This window comes from Lithobates pipiens, unplaced genomic scaffold (genome assembly GCF_037356315.1).
Source record: "Lithobates pipiens isolate NorthernLeopardFrog02 unplaced genomic scaffold, aLitPip1_a1.2 Scaffold_18, whole genome shotgun sequence".
Lineage (NCBI taxonomy): Eukaryota > Metazoa > Chordata > Amphibia > Anura > Ranidae > Lithobates > Lithobates pipiens.
The window spans coordinates 96,877,923-96,900,302 of NW_027507758.1; the positions used below are offsets into that span (position 1 = coordinate 96,877,923).

The 22,380-nt window shown below is 44.7% G+C and overlaps 1 protein-coding gene across 1 annotated transcript in view; it reads left to right on the top strand.

The window, feature by feature from the left end:
• Nucleotides 1–22,117: 22,117 nt before the first annotated feature.
• Nucleotides 22,118–22,380, top strand: part of LOC143990075 (uncharacterized) — a 48,762-nt gene continuing 48,499 nt past the window's right edge. The window contains exon 1 of the mRNA XM_077490279.1: nucleotides 22,118–22,280. Within this exon, the coding sequence (XP_077346405.1) occupies nucleotides 22,120–22,280 (161 nt within the window). The 5' untranslated portion in view covers nucleotides 22,118–22,119. The remainder of the gene's footprint in view (nucleotides 22,281–22,380) is intronic.

The following is a 22,380-nucleotide window of genomic DNA, read 5'->3' on the forward strand; positions in this document are numbered from 1 at the left end:
TATTACAGAAGAAACATAAAATACCTCTGCTTTGTAAATGGGAAACAGTCACATCAGGAAAGAATCACTCTTACTCTATAACATCTGCTGTCAGTCCTCCTCTGCTATCTCTACTGCATTGTTGTCCTTTCCAGCAGAAGCAGGTGAAGAAACACTAATAGTTTAATGTTTAGGATTTGATAGAGTTTCAAGCTTGTGGTTACGAATTGAGACAACAATATTTGCAATCATTTACTGAGTAATTCTTCCTGGGCCACACAGCATTTTACTGACAGCTATCCTTCCTACACTGGAGTGATAAGTCATTTCCTAAGGTCAGTTTTCATTACCTTGACAGATGAGAACACACATCCTACCTCAGCTGTCCCATGGGAAAGTGAAAGCATATTTTTCTCAAATGTTACCAGATTTTGGAATTTAGCTGTTCTCAGATTGTCCTGTCCAGCTTTGACCTACCTTTAGCATTTAAAGTGATACTAAAGTCTTGTTTTTTTTTCTTCTTTAACCTCCCTGGCGGTATGAATATTTCAGATTTTTGGTGCTGAAAGCGGTACAATTATTTTGCATGGAAATTTGGCATTTTATATTGTAGGCCTGTAATTCCTATGCCGCGTACACACGATCGGACTATCTGGCGGACTTGGTCCGGCAGACCAGAGTTCGCCAGACAATCTGCCCGTGTGTGGGCTCCGGCTGACTTTTTTCCCCCAAAAGTCCGGCGGACTTAGAAAGAAGTTTTGACTCAAAATTGTCCGCCTGACTCGGCAGTCCAGCGGACAATCCGGCCATCTGTGTGTTAGTCCGCCGGACTTTTGAAATGAGGACAAGGGCCTCTTCCCGACAACCCTGACTGTTGGTTGCCGGGGTCTGCGGGCGGGGGCTTATCGGAATCCGGGAGCCCCCTTTAATAAGGGCGCCCCCAGATACCGGACCCCACCCTATGTGAATGGGTATGGGGTACAATGTACCCCTACCCATTCACCTGGTGAGAAAAATGTAAATAAAACACAACACAAGGCTTTCAAATAATTTATTGCATCCGTCTTGGGGGGTCTTCTCGCCGGACTCCTCCGCTATCTTCTGCTAGCTCTTTTACTAGTGGAGGAGCCTGGCTTTCTTCTTCGTCGCCACCTGGGGGTCTTCTTCCGACTTCGGGGGTCTTGTCCCCCTCTTCGGTTCTTCTTGCCGAGCCTCCACTCCTTCTTCCAGTTCTTTTACTAGCGGTGGCCCGGTCTTCTGTTGTCATCGCCGCCGCCTTCTCTTCTTCTTCTCTTCTTCTTCCTTGAGATGTTGACTCGACGCTTTCTCTGGCCGTAATGACAGGGACGCGTTGTGCGGCAACTTATATAGGAACAATGGGCGGGGTCACGTGTGATGTCCTCGCCCCTTATGATGTCACAGTCCCATCATCCTCTGGGACTGTGACATCATAAGGGGAAGGGACATCACCCAGTGATCTGGCCCATTGTCCCTATATATGCCCCTAAGTCGGCGCACAGCGCGTCCCTGTCACTACAGCCAGAGAGAGAGCGCCGATTCAACATCTCAAAGCACCCTCCATGTTGAGGGCACGTGGCCTGGTACGGCTGGTATGGCTCAGGAGGGGCGCTCGCTCGCCCCCACCCCCTTTCCTGACTGGCTGGGCTGCGTGCTCGGATAAGGGTCTGATATGGACCTTGGGGGGGACCCCCACACCGTTTTTTCGGCGTAGGGCTTTCCCTTTAAGTCCATACCAGGTGTATGGCCTGGTACGGCTAAGGAGGGGGGGTGCGCTCGCTCACCCCCACCCCCTTTCCTGACCGACCGGGCTGCGTGCTCGGATAAGGGTCTGATATGGACCTTGGGGGGACCCCCACGCTGTTTTTTTGGCATAGGGCTTCATCTTTAAGTCCATACCAGGTGACGGGGCCGGCGACGTGTCAATCTCGCCACCGAAGGTGGTGACATTGACTTTCTTCGCTAGTGCCGTCTACCTGGAGCTGCGTTCAAAAGGAACGGACTTTCCTCAGTGTGTGGACAAGTCCATTCATTTCAAAAGTCCGGCCATAGTCCGGCGGTTTGTCCGCCGCACCTAGTCTGCCGGAAAAGTCCGGTCACATGTGGGCAAGTTCGCTCGTTCGGAAAGTCTGGCGGACCTCCGCTTCAAAGTCCGGCGGTTTGTCCGCCGGACTAAGTCTACCGGATAGTCCGATTGTGTGTACGCGGCATTAGGAATAGCTCACTTAAATTTGTCCAAACCAGAGTCTAGTAGACATGCCGGGTATGATAAAGTTTGAAAAGTGAAATCATAAATTATAATATAATAAATAACTATAAATGTTTATACCAAATAATAATATAATAATCATAAAAATTATTCAATAATGTAAACAAATCAAAAACAATGAAATTTGCTCAGTTGCAGAATTGTCACTGTCATTACTTTCAGTGTTTGATGACGGATTTCCCCACAAATCCCTATCTCTCAATTCTGCAAGTGATTCTAATTTATTGTATAAAGAAAACTCTGAAAAAATGGTTCAACTCCTACAAAAGGTGAGTTAATCCATCAAGAAAGAGTTAAAAACAGCGCGTATTATTTCTAAATACAGACAGTAACAATAATAAGCATTCACATAGTTTAAAAATCTCCTCAAAATATTCGAACCAAAAAAATGCTAAATGATTTCCAAGCTCAATGTTTTATATTGTGTCCATTTAAACCAATGTCCAGCTGAAAATTAGTGCTTGGTAACGGAGATATCGATCTCACAATTATTCAACATAGTTCGTTGGAAATTATATATAGTCTTATATTGCACTATTGCCCGACATGCACCTCCACACGTGCATACATGTAAAACACTGCCCGAGATTGTTGCCAGTAAAGAGATAGTCCCCCTTAGGTATTACTCTTACCAGACGTTGGCTGGTTTCTCGCAGTTAATAAAGAAATCCTCATAGGCGAAAGATGCAGGCGTCTTCCTTTCTTCCTTCATATACTCCTCCACTCAATCTCCGTCGAAGGTATAATTAGAAAGAAAAGTGCATATAGCGTAATTCCGTAAAACCAATGAATGCTTTATTAGATTTAAAAACCCACAAACATTGCACTCACAAACGTAAAGAGATTTCAAGCATAAATTCAATATGCAGATTGGCAGCTAGGGTCAGGTAGAGATAGCTAGGCTAAACGATGGTCCTACCGCCCTCAGCGTCAGATCACTCAGCTGATATTCCTCGGCTTAGCGCTTCTCCCCTTCTTACTCCTGTCACTCCTGCTGTGTTCAACCTCATATGGTTCCACCCTGACGCGTTTCGTCTTACTGACATCATCATTTGACCCTCAGATGATGTCAGTAAGACGAAACGCGTCAGGGTGGAACCATATGAGGTTGAACACAGCAGGAGTGACAGGAGTAAGAAGGGGAGAAGCGCTAAGCCGAGGAATATCAGCTGAGTGATCTGTCGCTGAGGGCGGTAGGACCATCGTTTAGCCTAGCTATCTCTACCTGACCCTAGCTGCCAATCTGCATATTGAATTTATGCTTGAAATCTCTTTACGTTTGTGAGTGCAATGTTTGTGGGTTTTTAAATCTAATAAAGCATTCATTGGTTTTACGGAATTACGCTATATGCACTTTTCTTTCTAATTATACCTTCGACGGAGATTGAGTGGAGGAGTACCGTATATGAAGGAAGAAAGGAAGACGCCTGCATCTTTCGCCTATGAGGATTTCTTTATTAACTGCGAGAAACCAGCCAACGTCTGGTAAGAGTAATACCTAAGGGGGACTATCTCTTTACTGGCAACAATCTCGGGCAGTGTTTTACATGTATGCACGTGTGGAGGTGCATGTCCGGCAATAGTGCAATATAAGACTATATATAATTTCCAACGAACTATGTTGAATAATTGTGAGATCGATATCTCCGTTACCAAGCACTAATTTTCAGCTGGACATTGGTTTAAATGGACACAATATAAAACATTGAGCTTGGAAATCATTTAGCATTTTTTTGGTTCGAATATTTTGAGGAGATTTTTAAACTATGTGAATGCTTATTATTGTTACTGTCTGTATTTAGAAATAATACGCGCTGTTTTTAACTCTTTCTTGATGGATTAACTCACCTTTTGTAGGAGTTGAACCATTTTTTCAGAGTTTTCTTTATACAATAGTGATAAGGTTGTATCAGCGTATAGAACCTAATTAAAACAGCTGCGAAATAGGTACATAATTCCACATCCTCCAGAAAACGCACACATACAGTTTTAGATGTGAGCGCTTGTTAATTTTTTTACATCTAGCTAGGCGGCGCGAAGTGTAGGAAAATTGTGGTATTTGATTCTAATTTATTATCGCTGTTTTCTAGCTGGTCTAAAACCACTTTTGATGTAAAGGGACAGTTTTGGTTGCTATGGACAATCTCTAGTTTCCAGGCAGAAAGAACAGTATTTATAATATAAAACTACATGCAGGGCACTGGACAAACCACTAGGGACAAAAGGGATGTGAAATAATTTCATACAGCAATGTAATCTGTAAGATTACAGTGTACTGTATGTATTGTGTGTGTTTTACTTTTTGAATTTGGCACCGTTCTCCGTCCCCGTGCGTCGCAATGCTTGCAGGGAACATGATGAATCGAGCGGAGGACGAGCCGCTCACACTGCGGACAGACATCGCAGGATCCAGGGGACAAGGTAAGTAAGCTCTTCCCGGATCCGGTGATACGATCCCGAGTCTGGCTCAGGGTTACCGCTTTTGGTTCTGAAATTCCACCCCGAGCCAGACTCGGGAATACCGCCAGGGAGGTTAAAAATAACAAACATGTTATACTTACCTTCTCTGTGCAATATTTTTGCACAGAGCAGCCTGGATCCTCCTAATCTCGGGTCCCTCACCAGCGCTCCTGGCCCTTCTCTCCTGTTGAGTGCCCCCCACAACAAGCAGCTTGCTATGGGGGCACCCAAGCTGAACCGCAGCGCTGTGTGTCCATTCAGACATAGAGCGGTGGTTCGACTCTGCCCCCTCTCTCTCCTCTTTGGCTAACTGACTTTGATTAACAGCAGCAAGAGCCAATGGCACTGTTGCTGTATCTCAGCCAATCAGGAGGGAGAGTTCCAGGCGGCCAATCCACTTGCGCACATCGCTTGATCAAGATAGAGCTTAGGTAAGTATTAGGGGGGTGGCTGCAATTGCATTCAGAATAATAACCTTCTGCCTTTAGAATCACTTTAACAATCACGTCAGTCTCAGTTAAGCCCATACACACTATCAGTTTTTCTGCTGAGTTTTTCCTTCAGATTTACCAAAACCATATAATATGAGGTCAAACCTTAGAAGTTTCAATGTGTATGCAATCAGGCAGGCCCTCACACTACATGGTTTTGGTAAACCTGAAGGAAAAACTCAGCAGTAAAACTGATAGTGTGTATGGGGCTTAACATTATTTGTCACTTGGTATTCAATACATTTAGTACTAAGAGCCCATTCACACAGGGGCAACACGACTTGTAGGCGACTTGAGTCAGGCAACTTGGACACGACTTGAGTTAAGATCACAGCGCGACTTGGGACGACTTCAAAACGACTTGTGATGACTTCAAGCCCGACTTGGGACGACTTACAAGTCGCCCCAGGCCAGGCGACTTTTGCCGAGGCCAAGCAGAGAATGAGCTCAAGGGGGAACTCCACGGCAAATTTCTGAAAAAAATTTGGCGTGGGTTCCCCCTCCGAGAGCATACCAGGCCCTTAGGTCTGGTATGGATTCCAAGGGGAACCCCCTACGCCGAAAAAACGGCGTGGGGGTCCCCCCCAGATCCACACCAGACCCTTATCCGAGCACGCTACCCGGCCGGCCAGGAAAGGGGGTGGGGACGAGCGGGCGGCCCCCCCCCTCCTGAGCCGTACCAGGCCGCGTGCCCTCAACATGGGGGGGTGCCTTGGGGGAGGGGGGGCGTGCGGCCCCCCCACCCCAAAGCACCTTGTCCCCATGTCGATGAGGACAAGGGCCTCTTCCCGACAACCCTGGCCGTTGGTTGTCGGGGTCTGCGGGCGGGGGGCTTATCGGAATCCGGGAGCCCCCTTTAATAAGGGGGCCCCCGGATACCGGCCCCCCACCCTATGTGAATGAGTATGGGGTACAATGTACCCCTACCCATTCACCTGTGGAAAAAAAGTACAAAAAAAAAACACAACACATTGAAAAAATATTTTATTGCACAGCTCCGGGGGTCTTCCGTCTTCGGGGGTCTTCTCGCCGGACTCCTCCGCTATCTTCTTGTAGCTCTTTTACTAGCGGAGGAGTCCGGCTTTCTTCCTCCCCGCCGCCGGCCTCTTCTCCCGACTTCGGGGGTCTTGTCCCCCTCTTCGGTTCTTCTGCCGGGCCACCGCGCCTTCTTATAGCTCTTTTACAGGCGGTGGCCCGGTCTTCTGTCGTCGCCGCCGCCGCCGCCGCCGCCGCCGCCTTCCGTTCTTCTTCTTCTTCTCCAGGAGATGTTGACACGACGCTCTCTCCGGCCGGAATGCCAGAGCCGCCCTGCGCTGCCACTTATATAGGGACAATGGGGCGGTGTCACATGGGTTGATGTCACATGGGTTGGTCACATGGGTTGATGTCACATGGTGACCCCGCCCCCTTACCATGTGACATCAACCCATGTGACCAACCCATGTGACATCAACCCATGTGACACCGCCCCATTGTCCCTATATAAGTGGCAGCGCAGGGCGGCTCTGGCATTCCGGCCGGAGAGAGCGTCGTGTCAACATCTCCTGGAGAAGAAGAAGAACGGAAGGCGGCGGCGGCGGCGGCGGCGACGACAGAAGACCGGGCCACCGCCTGTAAAAGAGCTATAAGAAGGCGCGGTGGCCCGGCAGAAGAACCGAAGAGGGGGACAAGACCCCCGAAGTCGGGAGAAGAGGCCGGCGGCGGGGAGGAAGAAAGCCGGACTCCTCCGCTAGTAAAAGAGCTACAAGAAGATAGCGGAGGAGTCCGGCGAGAAGACCCCCGAAGACGGAAGACCCCCGGAGCTGTGCAATAAAATATTTTTTCCCTGTGTTGTGTTTTTTTTTTGTACTTTTTTTCCACAGGTGAATGGGTAGGGGTACATTGTACCCCATACTCATTCACATAGGGTGGGGGGCCGGTATCCGGGGGCCCCCTTATTAAAGGGGGCTCCCGGATTCCGATAAGCCCCCCGCCCGCAGACCCCGACAACCAACGGCCAGGGTTGTCGGGAAGAGGCCCTTGTCCTCATCGACATGGGGACAAGGTGCTTTGGGGTGGGAGGGCCGCACGCCCCCCCTCCCCCAAGGCACCCCCCCATGTTGAGGGCACGCGGCCTGGTACGGCTCAGGAGGGGGGGGCCGCCCGCTCGTCCCCACCCCCTTTCCTGGCCGGCCGGGTAGCGTGCTCGGATAAGGGTCTGGTGTGGATCTGGGGGGGACCCCCACGCCGTTTTTTCGGCGTAGGGGGTTCCCCTTGGAATCTTTTTTCAGAAATTTGCCGTGGAGTTCCCTCTTGAGAGCTGATAATTCTGTCAAAGTCGCCTCCGTATAAACGGAGATCCGACTTGGAGGCGATCTCCATTGAAATCAATGGGTACCAGTCGCCTACAAGTCGGATAGAAGTAGTACAGGAACCTTTTCTGAAGTCGGAGCGACTTCAGTAGTGTGCATTAAGACGGCTCTCATTCACTTACATTGATTTTTAAATGTTGTCCGACCTGAGGCGACCTGAGGCGACTAGGGGCGACCTGAAGTCGGATCAGGAGTTGCCCCTGTGTGAATGGGCTCTAAAGCCCCATACACACGGTCGGACTTTGTACAAACTTTTCCGTGGACTTTTGTACAAAGGGCGTGGTCCACAAGTTTGTATTGCATACACACGGTCGGACTTTTTGACAACAAACACAAACGTAATGACGTCACAACGTACTGACGCCACTTCAAAAGAGGACGTTCAATGACTCCAGCGCCACCTTTGGTGAACTTCTGTATTGTAGTCTGATCTTTTGCATTGGTTCTGAGCATGGCTTGTTTGTACCTTGTACAAAAGTCCGATGCTTTTGCGTACACACGGTCGGACTTTGCTCCATCGGACTTTTGTTGCCAGAAAGTTTGTCCGTTCGCACAGCCAACAAAAGTCAGATGAAAACAGAAAAAGTTTGTCCGATGGAGCGTACACACAGTCGGATGTTGCTCCAAAACAGCTAATTTGCATGTTTGTTGTCAAAAAGTCCGACCGTGTGTACGGGCCTTTAGTGTGACTCAGATGGGGGAAAATTTGTGGAAAATATTTGGCAAGTTGCATAATATCCCCAGGTTCAGAGGTAGACCTGCTTAAAGGTTTAAAGCCAACAGCTTAAAGTGATTGCAAACGATCACCTTGTAAAACAACCCATTCAGTTTAAAATAGAAATGAAAGGCAAAACATTTTTCTATAGATATAAAAAAAATTATAAATACCTTATTTTTCATAAGTGATTATGTTCCCTCTGTTCTCAGCTGCATAAAAGCTGGGAGGGGGCGAAGCAGCAGTATGAAGCGCGTCAGCCAGTATGCTCTCCTGGTTAGTGTGGTCAGTTTTTAATAGGAAAGCAGAAACACCAGGGATTGCACACAAAGGAAGCAATACAAAGAGAACATGATACTTTTTTTTTCAAGTACATGGTACAGAGTGCACAAATCAGGAGTATGAAATGTTGGGGTAACAAAGACTTTAATGATACATTTTTCAATGGGTATCTGTTTTTGTAATAGTGGTTACTGCCCATGTATAAAATGTCATTATTTTCACCATGGACTGGTGTTCAGTTTACAAATCATCCACTATGGATATATGTTCTCTTGTTTGATAGCCAATGAAAATACTGTCTGCTGATCTGAAGTTTGTACTGTTACTTATTCAAATGCAATCAGTGGATCATTTTTTAATTAAACCAAGTTTGGACTGATAAAAAAGCTCATAAGACCTTTAAGCAGTTGACAGTGATATACAAACAAGTAAGGGAATACGGAAATTGCTCTGGGACATTTTATTGAATTGGGTGAAATTTGACAGAACTGCTAGAAGAAAAAAAGCATCACTTAGTTATAGTATCTTGTAAATTGATGCTTATTCTGTCCATAGTTACCAAGAAGTCTACATCATCACTTGATTGAAAATAGCTTAACGGGGTGTAGGCAGGTTAAAAGCTGTGGTTCTAGCAAGTTAGCAGCTGGCCCAGGCTGGGGGAAAGGGTTAACTGTTGTAAGCTCTATTCCCAGGCTTTTTGGTCCAAGCCAGGCCACCTGTGTTATAAAAAGTGGGAAGGCTGAGGTCAAGGGCTCTTCCTTGTCAGATTGGTGGGTTCTATTCTGTTCATGGCATCGGAATTGATGCGACTTGCTGTCTGCTGAAGACCCTGGGATTTTCCAAGGCAGCCAAGGCATGGAGAATGCCAAAATGGACTCTCACGTCCTGGAGGTATGCCTGGGCAGCAAAACTATTGTAGTTAGGGTTAGGGAATAAGCGTTGTTCACGTTAATCTGCTATGCCATAATCTGATAATTAAAGTTACATTAACTGCTCTAAGCCTGGTCTAAAGTTATTCAAAGGGGTGCATGTTGGTTCTGGCGTATTTAAAGAACCAGGATCTGTAAAGCACAACGGGATATGAAGTAACACAGCTATAGAAGGTTTAACTCAGCAAGATAACAAGAGACGTGTTGTTGCTAAGACTAACCAAGTACATGTTCAAGACACAAAGCAACCATTCATTAGGTGTAGTACCTTGTAAATTGACAGGTCCTCCTCTGCGAGTGGGTCTTTTCTCTAGCGGTCGGTATCCATTAGCAACCGGATTCAAACCCGCATTATGGAGATCTATGATCTGGTCACAGGGCATTGAAAGTAAAGTAGTTAATGAGTGCACGCATGAGGTCCACGACGTGATCCCATTCTGTTACTGGGAGTGAGGTAACAGTGGTAGGCTGGACTGGTGCAGTGGGCGCAGGCTCAGCACATCTCTCCTAGTGCAACATATAAGTTACAGTGTGTAGTGACATAGGGCAATATATTTTTACACACAGTGAAAGTTTGGAGAAATGCCTTAATTTTAGATTTTTCACATGACCGTAGTGTTCGTCTGGTCCCTGGCTTCCCAGGAAAGGTACTTCTACGTGCAAGACGAGTAGGCTCCACCCACAAGGGCATCGTATTGGTTTCAAATGTGACACAGTCAAGCTTAGAAAACCACCTGGAAGAATAAAGCTACAGAATCCTTAGGCTTTACCTGAAACTGTTGAGTAACTTTGCATAACCACTATTGCACATAGTTGCAAATATTTATAGTTGTATCACAAATTTCAGGAATTCATAGATGCAGATTGTCTTACAGCAATCTATAGCACACAATGCAGCAATTTGACAGGTAAAGTAAATGTGAAAAATTAAAGACTGCTGTGATTTGAAGAGGCATAGCACCGAGTTTCTTGGACCAACCATTACACTTGCTCCACCTGTACCAAAAGCCATAACATTTTTTAAGGGAAATACAACCTTCCAGAAAACATTGTTTAACCGCTTGCTGACCAGCCGCCATCTTTATACTGCGGCAGGTTGACACGGCTGTGTGAATCGACGTAGGTGTACTTCACCCGCTTTAAGAGCTCTAGGGGGCGTGTGCACGCCGTGAAGCGGACATCACAGCTGCCGGCGACCCACGGTCGCTCCTCAGAGAGCCAAATTGGGGATCTGTCAATGTAAACAGACAGATCCCTGTTCTTTTAGGGAAGTAGAAAGGGGTCTGACACTTATAAGAGCCATTCCTCTGCTCTCCTGTAGCCTATTCACATAGGCATTATTTGCATTTACTTGAGCATAGAGATTTTAGTGTTCACTATTGAACGTTTGAATCTTAGAGGTAATAGTTGTTTCGCAGTTAATAACATTATTGGAAAACAATATTTCAAAGTGTAAACCTTATTTGACTCTTTCATTTATTTTGCTATCATATCATTGAGTAAACTATTTTCTGACTTAATCAATTCTGGTGTATTTATGTCTTACTGCTGTTATCTAAAGGGAAAAAAATGTTTGAACCCAGGGTGTCAGAGATGGCAGAGGACTCACAGGGTCAGGGCAACCAGAGGGGTACTGATTCATCTTGTGACCCTGAAGAGGGCAGCACTACACATGATTCATATTTTAACCTGTATTTGAACTGTACATCTGTTAGCCAAGAGCCTGACAAGGAACATAGCCTAAGCTTGTGAGGGAGATTTGCAGGAGGAGGTTTCCATTTCTAAAGTGGAACTGCAGACAATGCAAACGTTGGCAATACCAGACCCTTTATATTAGGCCCACCTCTGTGTGTAACCTACAACCATCACCAACCTCTTAAATTTGACCCACTTCTGGATGTAATCTATGGCAAGCATCAGCCCTTACAGGTTCACCCCATGGCCAATACCAGCTCTTCCTAGTGACTGGAACACAGAATACAGATTTTACTCAGTTTGAGCTGCCCCCACCCAAAAAACTCCCAGGTGAGGTCTGCCCTGCCCTGCTGCCCTGCTGCCCATCTCCAAGACTCCATTCATCTCCCAGTCCCTTCTTACCCTTCCCCAGGATAAAGTGACTGAGTGTCCTCACAGATAGAGTAATTGACGAATGACTGCCTCTATGGATTTATAGGTGGAGGAGCTGAAGTAGATATGTGTCATCACCACATACTTACCCTTTTATTTTACCTGTTACGTAATCTTAGTCCTCAGTGTCTACTGTGAAAGTAAGGAGTGAGGGAAGTGATGCTGGGGTGGTAACAGGACTCAGGTAAGTGTTTAGGGATGGGGGCAGGTATGACAGGTAGTGTGGCATATTTTACCTTAATGCAAAGAATGTGTAAAAACCTTTTGACTTTCGAGCCATTCTAAAGTGTTTCTAAAGCTAAAACTTTTTTTTACCTTAATGCATTCCTTGCATTAGGGTAAAACATGTTTTAGAACATGCTGCTCCCCCCCCCCCCCAAAAAAAAACTTACCTGACACCTGGATCGATCCAGTGCTGTGCCCGGCTGCAGTCCTCTCTCCTCTCTCCCTTTTCACACAGGGACTGATAAGCAGCAGCTGTAGCCATTGGCTCCTCCTGCTGTCACTGAAATTCAGTATAGAGAAAGCAGGGGGTGGGGCTGAGCGGCACTGTTTGTGTGTATAGACGCACTCAGTGCAGCTCGGCATTGAGCCCACATAAGTGCCCCCATAGCAAGTGACTTGCTATGGGTGCACTCAGAGAAGAGGAGGAGCCAAGAACGTTGGTGGGAAACCCTAGAAGTAGAGGTTTGGGGCTGCTTTGTGCAATATCATTACATAGAGCAGTTAAGTATAACAAGTTTTTTATTCTGAAAAGCAGAAAGCAGCTAATTTAGTGATGAAGCAGTACATTTATTGTAACACTAAGGGGTTAATTTAATAAAGGCAAATAGGCTGTTCATTTTGCAATTTTTTACTTTGCAAAGAAATTTCCCTTAGCTTACGAATGTGATGAACATTCACTTTGTAAAAGAAGCCCAATTACATGCTAAAAAAAAGAAATAAAGAAAACTGTAGTTTTGCTTACACATAATTTGATCATGGAAGTTAGCAGAGCCTGACCTCATTCACTTAGCTAATGGAAAATTCCATTGCAAAATGCACAGCCTATTTGCCTTTAGTAAATCAACCCTTTAAGCTGGCCCCACACTATTAGATTTATTTTCACTGGGTCTGTGCGTAGGCAGGTTACCTACAGAATTTTAACTAGGCATTTGGCCAGCCTATCTGCCCGGTGATATAAATAAGGGGTAAGGCTAGCTTCCAGAGCTTTGGCCAGCTCAGAAAGATGTCATGATTGCTCCAAAGCACCTACAGGGAGGACTGCGGCACCCTGCAGTCCGCCAGAAGGCACCGGAAGTCTGGAGAACTACCAAGCCCTGGAGGATGTCACTTATGCACTATCACCTTGCTGAGGTATGCCTGGGCAGCCTAATTGAGATAGCTAGGGAATGTTCCATTGAAGTTGTTCATATTAAACTGTACCTTTAGGTTGCCAAGTAAAGTTACATCAACCATTCTAAGCCTGGTGCATGATGGTGCATGATGGTTCCTGGCATATGAAAAGAACTAGGGTCAGTGAAGCACATGTGGGGTATGAACCAAAGCCTCTACTCAACAGGACAAGCAGGAGGAGTAATACAGTTGCTATGGGTAACCAAGAACTAGTGCAAGGTACATTGCACCCGGTCCTGAGGGGTGGTACCTGGCATGACAGAGGGTCCTCTGGTAGCGAGGGGGTCAGCAATCTGGCTCCCTCCCCAACAGTCAGTTTATGCAAAGCAACCGGGACTGAACCTGTGTTATGGAGACCCATAGCCTGGCTGCATGGTACAGAAGAGAAGGAGTTAATGAGTGTATGCATGAGACCCACCCTAAGTGCACAGCGGGGCCCCATTCTGACACTGGGTTTGAGGTGGCAGAGGTACACTGGACTGGTGGAGTGGGCATAGGCTCAGTAATGTCCCTCCTTAATGCCACATACTTCTAGCTAAGGTGAGTAGTGACACAGGACAAGGACACTTCACAGAAGAACTCTGTATGTTTACACACTGCATACTGTTCAAGTCTCCTCTCTAAGCCAGGGGAACTCCATAATGTTTGATCGCTACCTGGTCCTGGGAATTGATGAACGTACTCCACGCGAAAGGTATCCTCACGTTCAAGGTGAGTGGCCCCCGCCCACATGTGGACTGAACAAAAAATCAAACAGATTTCTCCATTGACAGTTTACAGTCTTGATGTTGTATCTCCTGCTGCAGCTACTATATTCTGATAGCTGGCTCCATTGGCTGTTAGAATCCGTGAACAGCAGCTGCATGTGAGTGAATGCAGCTGCTGTTTGACCAACAATTTTCTGTTCGGCTTCTGCAATTTTTCAATCAAATCATGTCAAGCAGGAAGGTTGAAAAAAGGGACAATCATCAAGTGAATTTTGACCTGTTCTTGGTGAACTTTGCATAGTCTATGGCCAGCTCAGTGTTACAGTAATCTTTTTGAAATATGTGCTTTTGGAGCATCTAACGCTATAGGTAGAATGGGTAGGTCGCTACCATATTCCTCACTACAGTGAAGGTACTGTATGCATGTGGGTATGCAGCCAGATCTTTAGTTTAAATACTTCTTCTGGAGCACAGTTTTGCTTTAGGGTTCAAAACTCTCTATCTATGCATTGATGCATTCATGAAAATGTGAATCTGCCAGTGTAGGTGTCCATGGACTTTGCACTGATTCAAAAATCTCATGTGCACCTTGATTGACTGCACTGGCTAAGTTCAATGCAAGTTGAACTGCAGCTGCAGGGCCCTCCCACTTGTTCTTTTCATGGATTATTAAACCCTATGAGCTGGTTTCCTCCAGCACAATCTAATGCTTGACTGTTTTGCAGAGAGCATCTAAAAAGGATAAGATCTGATCCAGCTTCCACTGAGCACAGTAAAGGATAAATGGGGCACTTTGGTATAGCCCAGTTATACCTATTTAGTAGAAACAAGGCTGATCATAAATGAAAACGGATATTGCGTTATTATTCAGCATGCATGATACACAGTAACTGAAAGTTAAAATCCATGTCACCTCAAAATAAACAATATGCATAAAACCTCTGCAATACAAGCACATTTTCCCATGTTTTATCCCTTTAACCACCTGCCACCTGCCTAGTTCTGGGAGGCGTCATATGATGGCCCCCTGTGAACATGCCCGCCGTGAGCCTGCTGAAGGAGCTTGGGTGGTGTGATCTGTAATCAGTGTCCTCAGGACACTGCTGATCACAGATTGCAGTAAAGAGGCAATCGGTGGCTCTTTATAACGTGATGAGCTGTGTCCAATCGCAGCTGATCACGGATGTAAACAGAAGTCGGTTATTGTCACTCCTTTCCTTATGCTAACAGCATAAGAAGAGGAGAAGAGAGCCAATAACTAGCTTGAGTAAAGGGACAAGTACACTGATAATCAGGGCACTGATTATCATTGCAGTCCCAACATTTCCCCCCAGTGCTGCCAATCTGTGCCCACCAGTCCTGCCAATCAGTGCCACCTATTAGTGCCCATCAGAGCCGCTTTTCAGTGCCCATAAGTGCTGCCTATCAGTGAACATCAGTGGTGCCGATCAGTGGCACCTCATCAGCACCCATCAGTGCAGCCTATTAGTGTGCATCAGTGCAGCCTCATCAACGCACATCAATGAAGGACAAAAGTTACCCGTTTGCAACATTTTATAACAAAATTTAAAATAAAATGTTTTCACATTTTTTGGCCTTAATTCATTTATTTAGCAAAATATCAAAAACCCAGTGGTAATTAAATACCACCAAAAAAAAAGCTCTATTTGTGTGAAAAAAATTATAAAAAAAAATTGTTTGGGTACATTGTTGCATGTCCATGCAATTGTCATTCAAAGTGAGACAATGCTGAAAGCTGAAAATTGGCATGGGCACAAAGTGGGTAAAAGTGCCCAGTAGGCAAGTGGTTAAAGACCCTGTCCAAAAAACTAAAACCTGCTGATCTGCCGGCAATGAGTGGTGGTATCCCTGCCCAGTTTCTTTTGCCAAAATACTCAGTCTATCCCACTGTCTTTATCTTCAAGGAATAGGCACTAAGTGACTAGTGGAAACTAGGAGGGCTAAAAGGACTTGTTGAGATAGTACAATCATTGAGGATTGGACACAGGACAGCTAATCATGTAAGGCAACATCAGAATTTGTTTTTTTAACATATAAAACGGAAATAACCAATTGCTTCCAATGGTATATTCCAGCACCACACTATTTGACCATTGGCAGGTTACAAATGCTGACAGTCATGTGGCAGAGATACTGTACATTATCATCCAACAATCCAGTCTAAATCTAATTAGATCTTCTACAGAGTGACCCAAAACAAAATCCATTTGGAACTTTATTTTGACCTGATAATGTGGGGCAGTGTGTGCAAGGAGAGGGGGAGACGAGGTGTACAGAAAGTGAGAGGGCAGTCTGTATAGACAGGCTCCCTCACTTGCCAAGCTGACTGTTATTGTCAACAATTAAATCTAATTGTCAGCTCTTTTTTTTCCTATAAACAGTGCAGAGCCAGAGATGTAAAAAATAAAAAGACATTCCCCAGGGCAAAGAGATAATGAAGAGATACAATGTATCTCTCAGTTCTTAGAGCAAATTAATGAACTTCGGTCTGTAGACGAGGACAGTTTAACTACTTAAAGACTAAAGCTTTTTCTGTCACTTGTTGGTTACAAGTTGAAACCCATATTTTCTGCTAGAAAATTACTTAGAACCCCCAAATATTATTGGCATATAACACTCACCTTTTCACCATGAAAATCGGGTGCAAATAGCATGTGCGTGTTATACGTCAATACTTTAATTTTATCTGCCTCCGAGGGGACAGGGAGAGGCGCAGGACAAGCACCATCAGATTACATAGGCCGCGTACACACGCGGGGACTGTTCGCTCAACTTTGTTCGTCAAACAGTTTCAGCGGACAGTCCGCTCAAAATTAGCATGGACGGACTTGGCCACACACGACGAACGAACAGTCCGCTGAAACTTGCGCGATGACGTGAACGGCACGTACGACGGGACGAAAAATACGACGTCCTATACACTGCAATACAACTTTCGGCGTGTAAATCCTTTCTGAGCATGCGCGGAACTTAGTTTGACGAACAAGCCTACACACGAGGGGACTGTTCGCTCAAACAAAGTTTCAGCGGACAGTTTTTCGGAAATTCCGAAAAACTTTGTTCAGCAGACTGTCCGCTGAAACTGTCCGCTGAAGCCCACACACGAGCGGACTGTCCGCCGAAACACTGTTCAGCGGACAAAGTTGAGCGAACAGTCCGCCCGTGTGTACGCGGCCTTACAGTGAGAATTGCCTGTTTACTTGGCGGCCTCTGTAATAGGAAGTCCCATCTCCTGGGCTGCCATTGGACCAGTGTTCTGTCTATCATAGGAGATTCTCACTAAATGGCTGCAGATGGGCATCGATCAGGGTGCACTGATGGCAATGGTGAGGCTGCTGCATTGATGGCAATGGTGAGGCTGTGTTGATATGGACTGATGAGGCTGCATTGATGGCACTTGTGAGGCTGCAGATGCGCACTGACCCTTATTTTGCTTCAAAATTCCTTATTTAAAATGTAAGTTTTCTACCTGAAACTTCCCCCTTAAAATGAATGTGCGTGTTATATGCCTGTGTGTGTTATACGCCGATAAATAAGATATATATATATATATATATATATATATATATATATATATATATATATATTTAGCAGAGACCCTAGAGAATAAAATGACGGTTGTTGCAATATTTTATGTCACACAGTATTTGTGCAGTGGTCTTTCAAACACAATGTTTTGGGAAAAAAACACACTTCCATGAATTTAAAAAAGCTAAACAGGAAAGTTAGTTCAATTTTTTTGTATAATGTGAAAAATGTTACGCCGTGAGAATCGTGATCTTTATTCTAAGCAAAAAAAAAAAAATAGTGATTCTCATTTTATCCAGAATCGTGCAGCTCTGTTAACCAAAAATTTGATGTGATTAAGTGATTAAGTGGATGTAAAGAACTGATGTAAACTGATACGTTTTTTCTTTGAAAAAACTTGACTAAACTGATGAAACAAACTGAAGGCATGTGCGAAAGTGACGTACTTCTGAGATCCAACAATGTTGTAAGGTACAAGAAAGACCAGAACATGGTGAACAATGGTCTTCTGGAGATTACCTTTATATGAAAGATCAGATGTCAATTTAGATTTGCCACAGCTGAGTTTCCATCTCAGTGATCCAGCTGTGTATGTAAGGTTTGAATATTTATTCAGCAGGCTCAATAGATAATTAATCACCCAGACTGTTGGCAGTATGAAGAGTCTAGTTGTTATCACAAAGCTATGAATCATATTGTAGTGTGGTAAGTCACGTCTGACAAAATTGTCTGTGCATGTCAAAACAATCATTTCTAGATAGATGAATATCAGATATGGCAGTCTGGAAAATGTAGATTTTCTGCATGCCGGCTTTATACAAGATTAGGGTAGACACGTCAGGGTCATGAGGTTAGCTTGGAAGTCCTTCTGATGACCACATGCTGCGGCTTCTCCAAACTATGACTGGTAGATTCATATTGATAATAAATATAGTGGAAGCTTCATTTTTACCTGATTTGTTATGTATTGTATGTTCATTTTATTATATAGAGAGTGAAATTACGTTGGTAATTAAAAATGCATCTTTAGTAATTAAAAATGCATCTTTAAGGTATATGTAAATCCAATTAGTAAACTTTTTAGAAGTTTTAGCATGTTAAAGTATATGTGACCCCAGGGGCTGACTGGCAACTTTTGGCCCAGGGGGCAAGTACAACCCAGTGGCCGATGGTGCATTGACTCAGAGCGCCCCCTGCTCTCCCTCTTCCCTGCCTCCTCCCAACCCCACATCCCAGGCTAAAGTTATGCTCAAGGTACTCTCTGTTCACTGGGTGGGTTGGGCTGGATAACACCTGCTGCACTAACTCTGGGTTTCTGAACTGGCTGGTAGAAGGTGGCCAGGGGCTGCAGGAGGAGAGGCTCTGGCAATGCACAGAGCCAGTCTCTGCTCGGACACGGTATGCACCCCCCATACCAGGGGGGCAGTCTGCGCTCTGTCCTTATCCCACACTCACCAGCGGTGACTTTTTACTCCTCTTCACCAGGAAGCCTTTAGGCATGTCTGCGATGGAAGAGGTGCAGAATTTTTACATGACATCAGAGTGGCACAGGAGGCAATTGCCCCCTTGCCTCCAAACCAGTCTGCCCCTGTGTGAACCCCTACCTTGTGAACTTAAAATAAACCTAAAATAAACTAAACTTAAAATGGCTCCCACCCCCACTTCTAACTCCTATTTTAACTACGGTACTTTGTAGAAGTAGTATACTTATATCTATGTACAGTATTTTCAGAGTGCTTCAGTTCAGTCACATGATTTCCCTAGTGGCTGGCTTCAGGGGAGAAGAGAGAGCACCGACAGCGTATGAAATGCCAGGGTGGTGACGTCATCCATAGTCTTACTAAAGGGCATCAGTTGTCAGCTGTTCCTCCTCTCCCCTGAAACGGGCCACTGGGAGCCAATCACATGACTGGACTGGATCGCCCTTGGAATAGGTAAGTATAGGCATATAGGCATTTTCCTTCGGCATTGTAGTTAGAATAGGGGTTAGGAAGAGGTAGAAGATGTTTTAAGTTTAGTTAGATCTAGATCGGACTTCTACTTTAATGTCACATGGACTGCATTGTCATATGAATGATTTATTTATTAGGATAATAAATTATTTATTAGGATTTCAGTGCTTGCACATTATGCATATACAAGCATCCTGTGATATTATATGAAGCTTAATTTAAAGTAAAATTTTATTTTTCCCAAAATAAGGTTAGTAAACTGCTTCTATAAATGTAAAGCAAGAACTTGGAGGTTTAAATATATAAATGGTAATTTCCCACTAGAAGGAGTGCTGTATTTCACTCATAGGGAGATGGTTGACTCATAGACTTGCATTGTAAAGAGCAGTAAAGCAGAACTACTGTGGGCAGCTCCCATATAGCTCAAATCTTTTTCATATACTGGATATCCCTCACTTTATATACATTCCCTTTAATCTCACCAATCACAGCAATCACAGTTAGAATAGTAAACAAGGCTGTCATTCATGCTGCCATGTTTAATACTGTGTGATCTCTGTGATTGGTCACAGAGATCACGTGATACCAGGGCCAATCACAGTGTCCCTGTACCATGTGATAGCTGTGACCAATCATAGCTTTACATCAGTAAACAAAGGTTTCATGAATCACAAATTTGAACAGTGTTACTAATTGCTTATTACAGTGATGATGACTGTATTAGAAATCAGAGTTAAAAAAAATCCTGATGATTCCCCCAGAGTAGTATCACTATGGTGACACTGCACTGCACTGATGACAATGTTAAAAAAAATTGTAAAAAAAAGTGGTCAAAAAATTACAAATATATATACAGTAGTATATAGTTATATAGATATACTATATATATATACTTTTTTTTTTTACATATTGACACCAGAGCAAGTGAAGTGTCACTGTGGTGATAATTTGCCAATGTGTGATCATGTACTCATGTATAATGGCTGGTTGTTCTGATATCACTGTATGTCAGCGCCATTATTTTTGAGCACCACCACAACCAGTACAACGTCACCAGACCAGTGCTGCAAGTCAGTATGCCTAATCAACGCAACCCAATCACAGTGTCTCTAATAACTGTAGTCCACTTACACTGGCCCTACCCACCGCAACCTATTCACAGTGTCCATATTCACCGCCACACCGAGTGTTCCTAATTACCATCGGCCACTCAATGTCCCTAATCAACATTTTATCAGTCATATTGTCCCTAATCAGTACAACACCAGTCATATTGTCCCTAATCACCGCTACACCAGTTAAAGCACCCCTGATCACTGCCACACCATTCATATTGTTTCTGACCACTGCCACATGTGTTACAGTGTCCCTGATCAGTGATAGGTAGTCAGGAAATTATGTGCACAATTTATGGCCCTTAAAAGCCCAAAGATGCTCCTTGGATTTTAGGCCCCTCTATGCATCTTGTCTGTGAAAAAGTCTCACACATGTGGTATCCTCATACTGGGGAGGCATAGCATAATGTGTTTTGGGGTGTAATTATAAGTTTGCCTATGCTTGTTTAAATGGCAACTTTGTGAAATTTTTTTATTTATTTTCGAAAATATGTGGCAATTCCTTGGACTGTATACTTTCCAGAAAGGGTTAATTTGGGGGAGTATTTGTACTGTCCTGAAATTTTAGGGCCTCAAAAAATGAGATAGGCAGTCAGTAAATCAGGACTGATCACTTTTCAAATATATACCACAGTTTGTAGACTCTCACACAGGCTAAATACTATATACTGATTTAGATTATTTTTACCACAGACATGTAGCACAATACATGTTGGCCTAAATTTATGAAGAAAGATTATTTATTTGCATAATTTTATAACAGAAACAAAGAAACAGGTGTTTTTTTTTTTTATATACTTTTTGGTATTTTTTCATTTTATAGCAAAAAATAAAAAAACAGGCACTTTTCCCCCCTTCTTTCCCAGGACAATTTTTTAGCTTTCAGCACTATTGTACTTTGAATGACAATTGTGCGATCATGCAACACTGTACCCAAACAAATTTTTTAGCATTCTCTTCCCACAAATAGAGCTTTCTTTTGGTGGTATTTGATCACCTTTGTGGTTTTAAATTTTTGCGCTATAAAAAAAAAGACCATCATTAAAAAAAAAAAAAACCTGATGGGCACTGATAGGTGGCACTGACGGCACTGATAGGCGGCACTGGTGGGTACTGATAGGCTCCACTAATAGGTGGCCCTGGATAGGCATCACTGATGAGAATCTACTGACAGGCATTACTGAGGGGCACTGATTGGCACTTCGATGGAGCACTGACAGGCATTACTGATGGGACACTGATTGGAACTTTTTTGGGCACTTATTGGCACTGTTGTGGGCACTGATCGGCACTGTTGTGAGCACTGACAGGCGTATATTATGGGGATAGGCTGGCAGGTGTTGGGCACTTATTGACAGCTGATGGGCACTGATCAGCACTCCCTGTCAGCGTGAACCGAAGAAAGCCGTTTACGGGCACTTCCTGGTTCAAGCGATGATCCTGATCACGTGGTAAGAAGCCTCTGTCAGAGGCTCCATACCACAATCAGAGTAGGTGTTAAAATGGTAGAGTCAGGGATCCTGAGCCTTCTTTTCCTCCCTCAAAGGGTCTGGTCAGAAGAGGTGTCCACCGCTGGATGGATAGGCCGGCTATCCATCCAGTGGATGTGTTTCTTGAGCAGTCGCAGTGCAATGTAGTGGCAAGCCACACTCCTTTTTCAACAGACGGATGTCTGTTGAAAAAGGAGTGGGGCTTGCCACTACATCGCAACGCGCCTGCTCAAGAAACGCATCCACTTCTGGTGACGTCATCCCCTGCAGCCTTCCGTCCTCTGCGCCTCATGCCTTGTCCTGAGGTTGTCTTCTGGAGCCAGCTTATATCCATCCAGCGGCGGACACCTCCTCTGACTAGACCGTTTGAGGGAGGAAGGCTCAGGATCCAAGGTCACCACCCTGACACTACCATTTTAACACCTAAATGCCTGTCACTTTCTGCTGAAATGTGAGTTGATGACTATATCTGCACCCAGAGGCGCCTCTCTCCTTGTTTTTGCTACAGCTTCCTGGAACTTGGTTTCGGTTCTATTATGATGGCAGTCCTG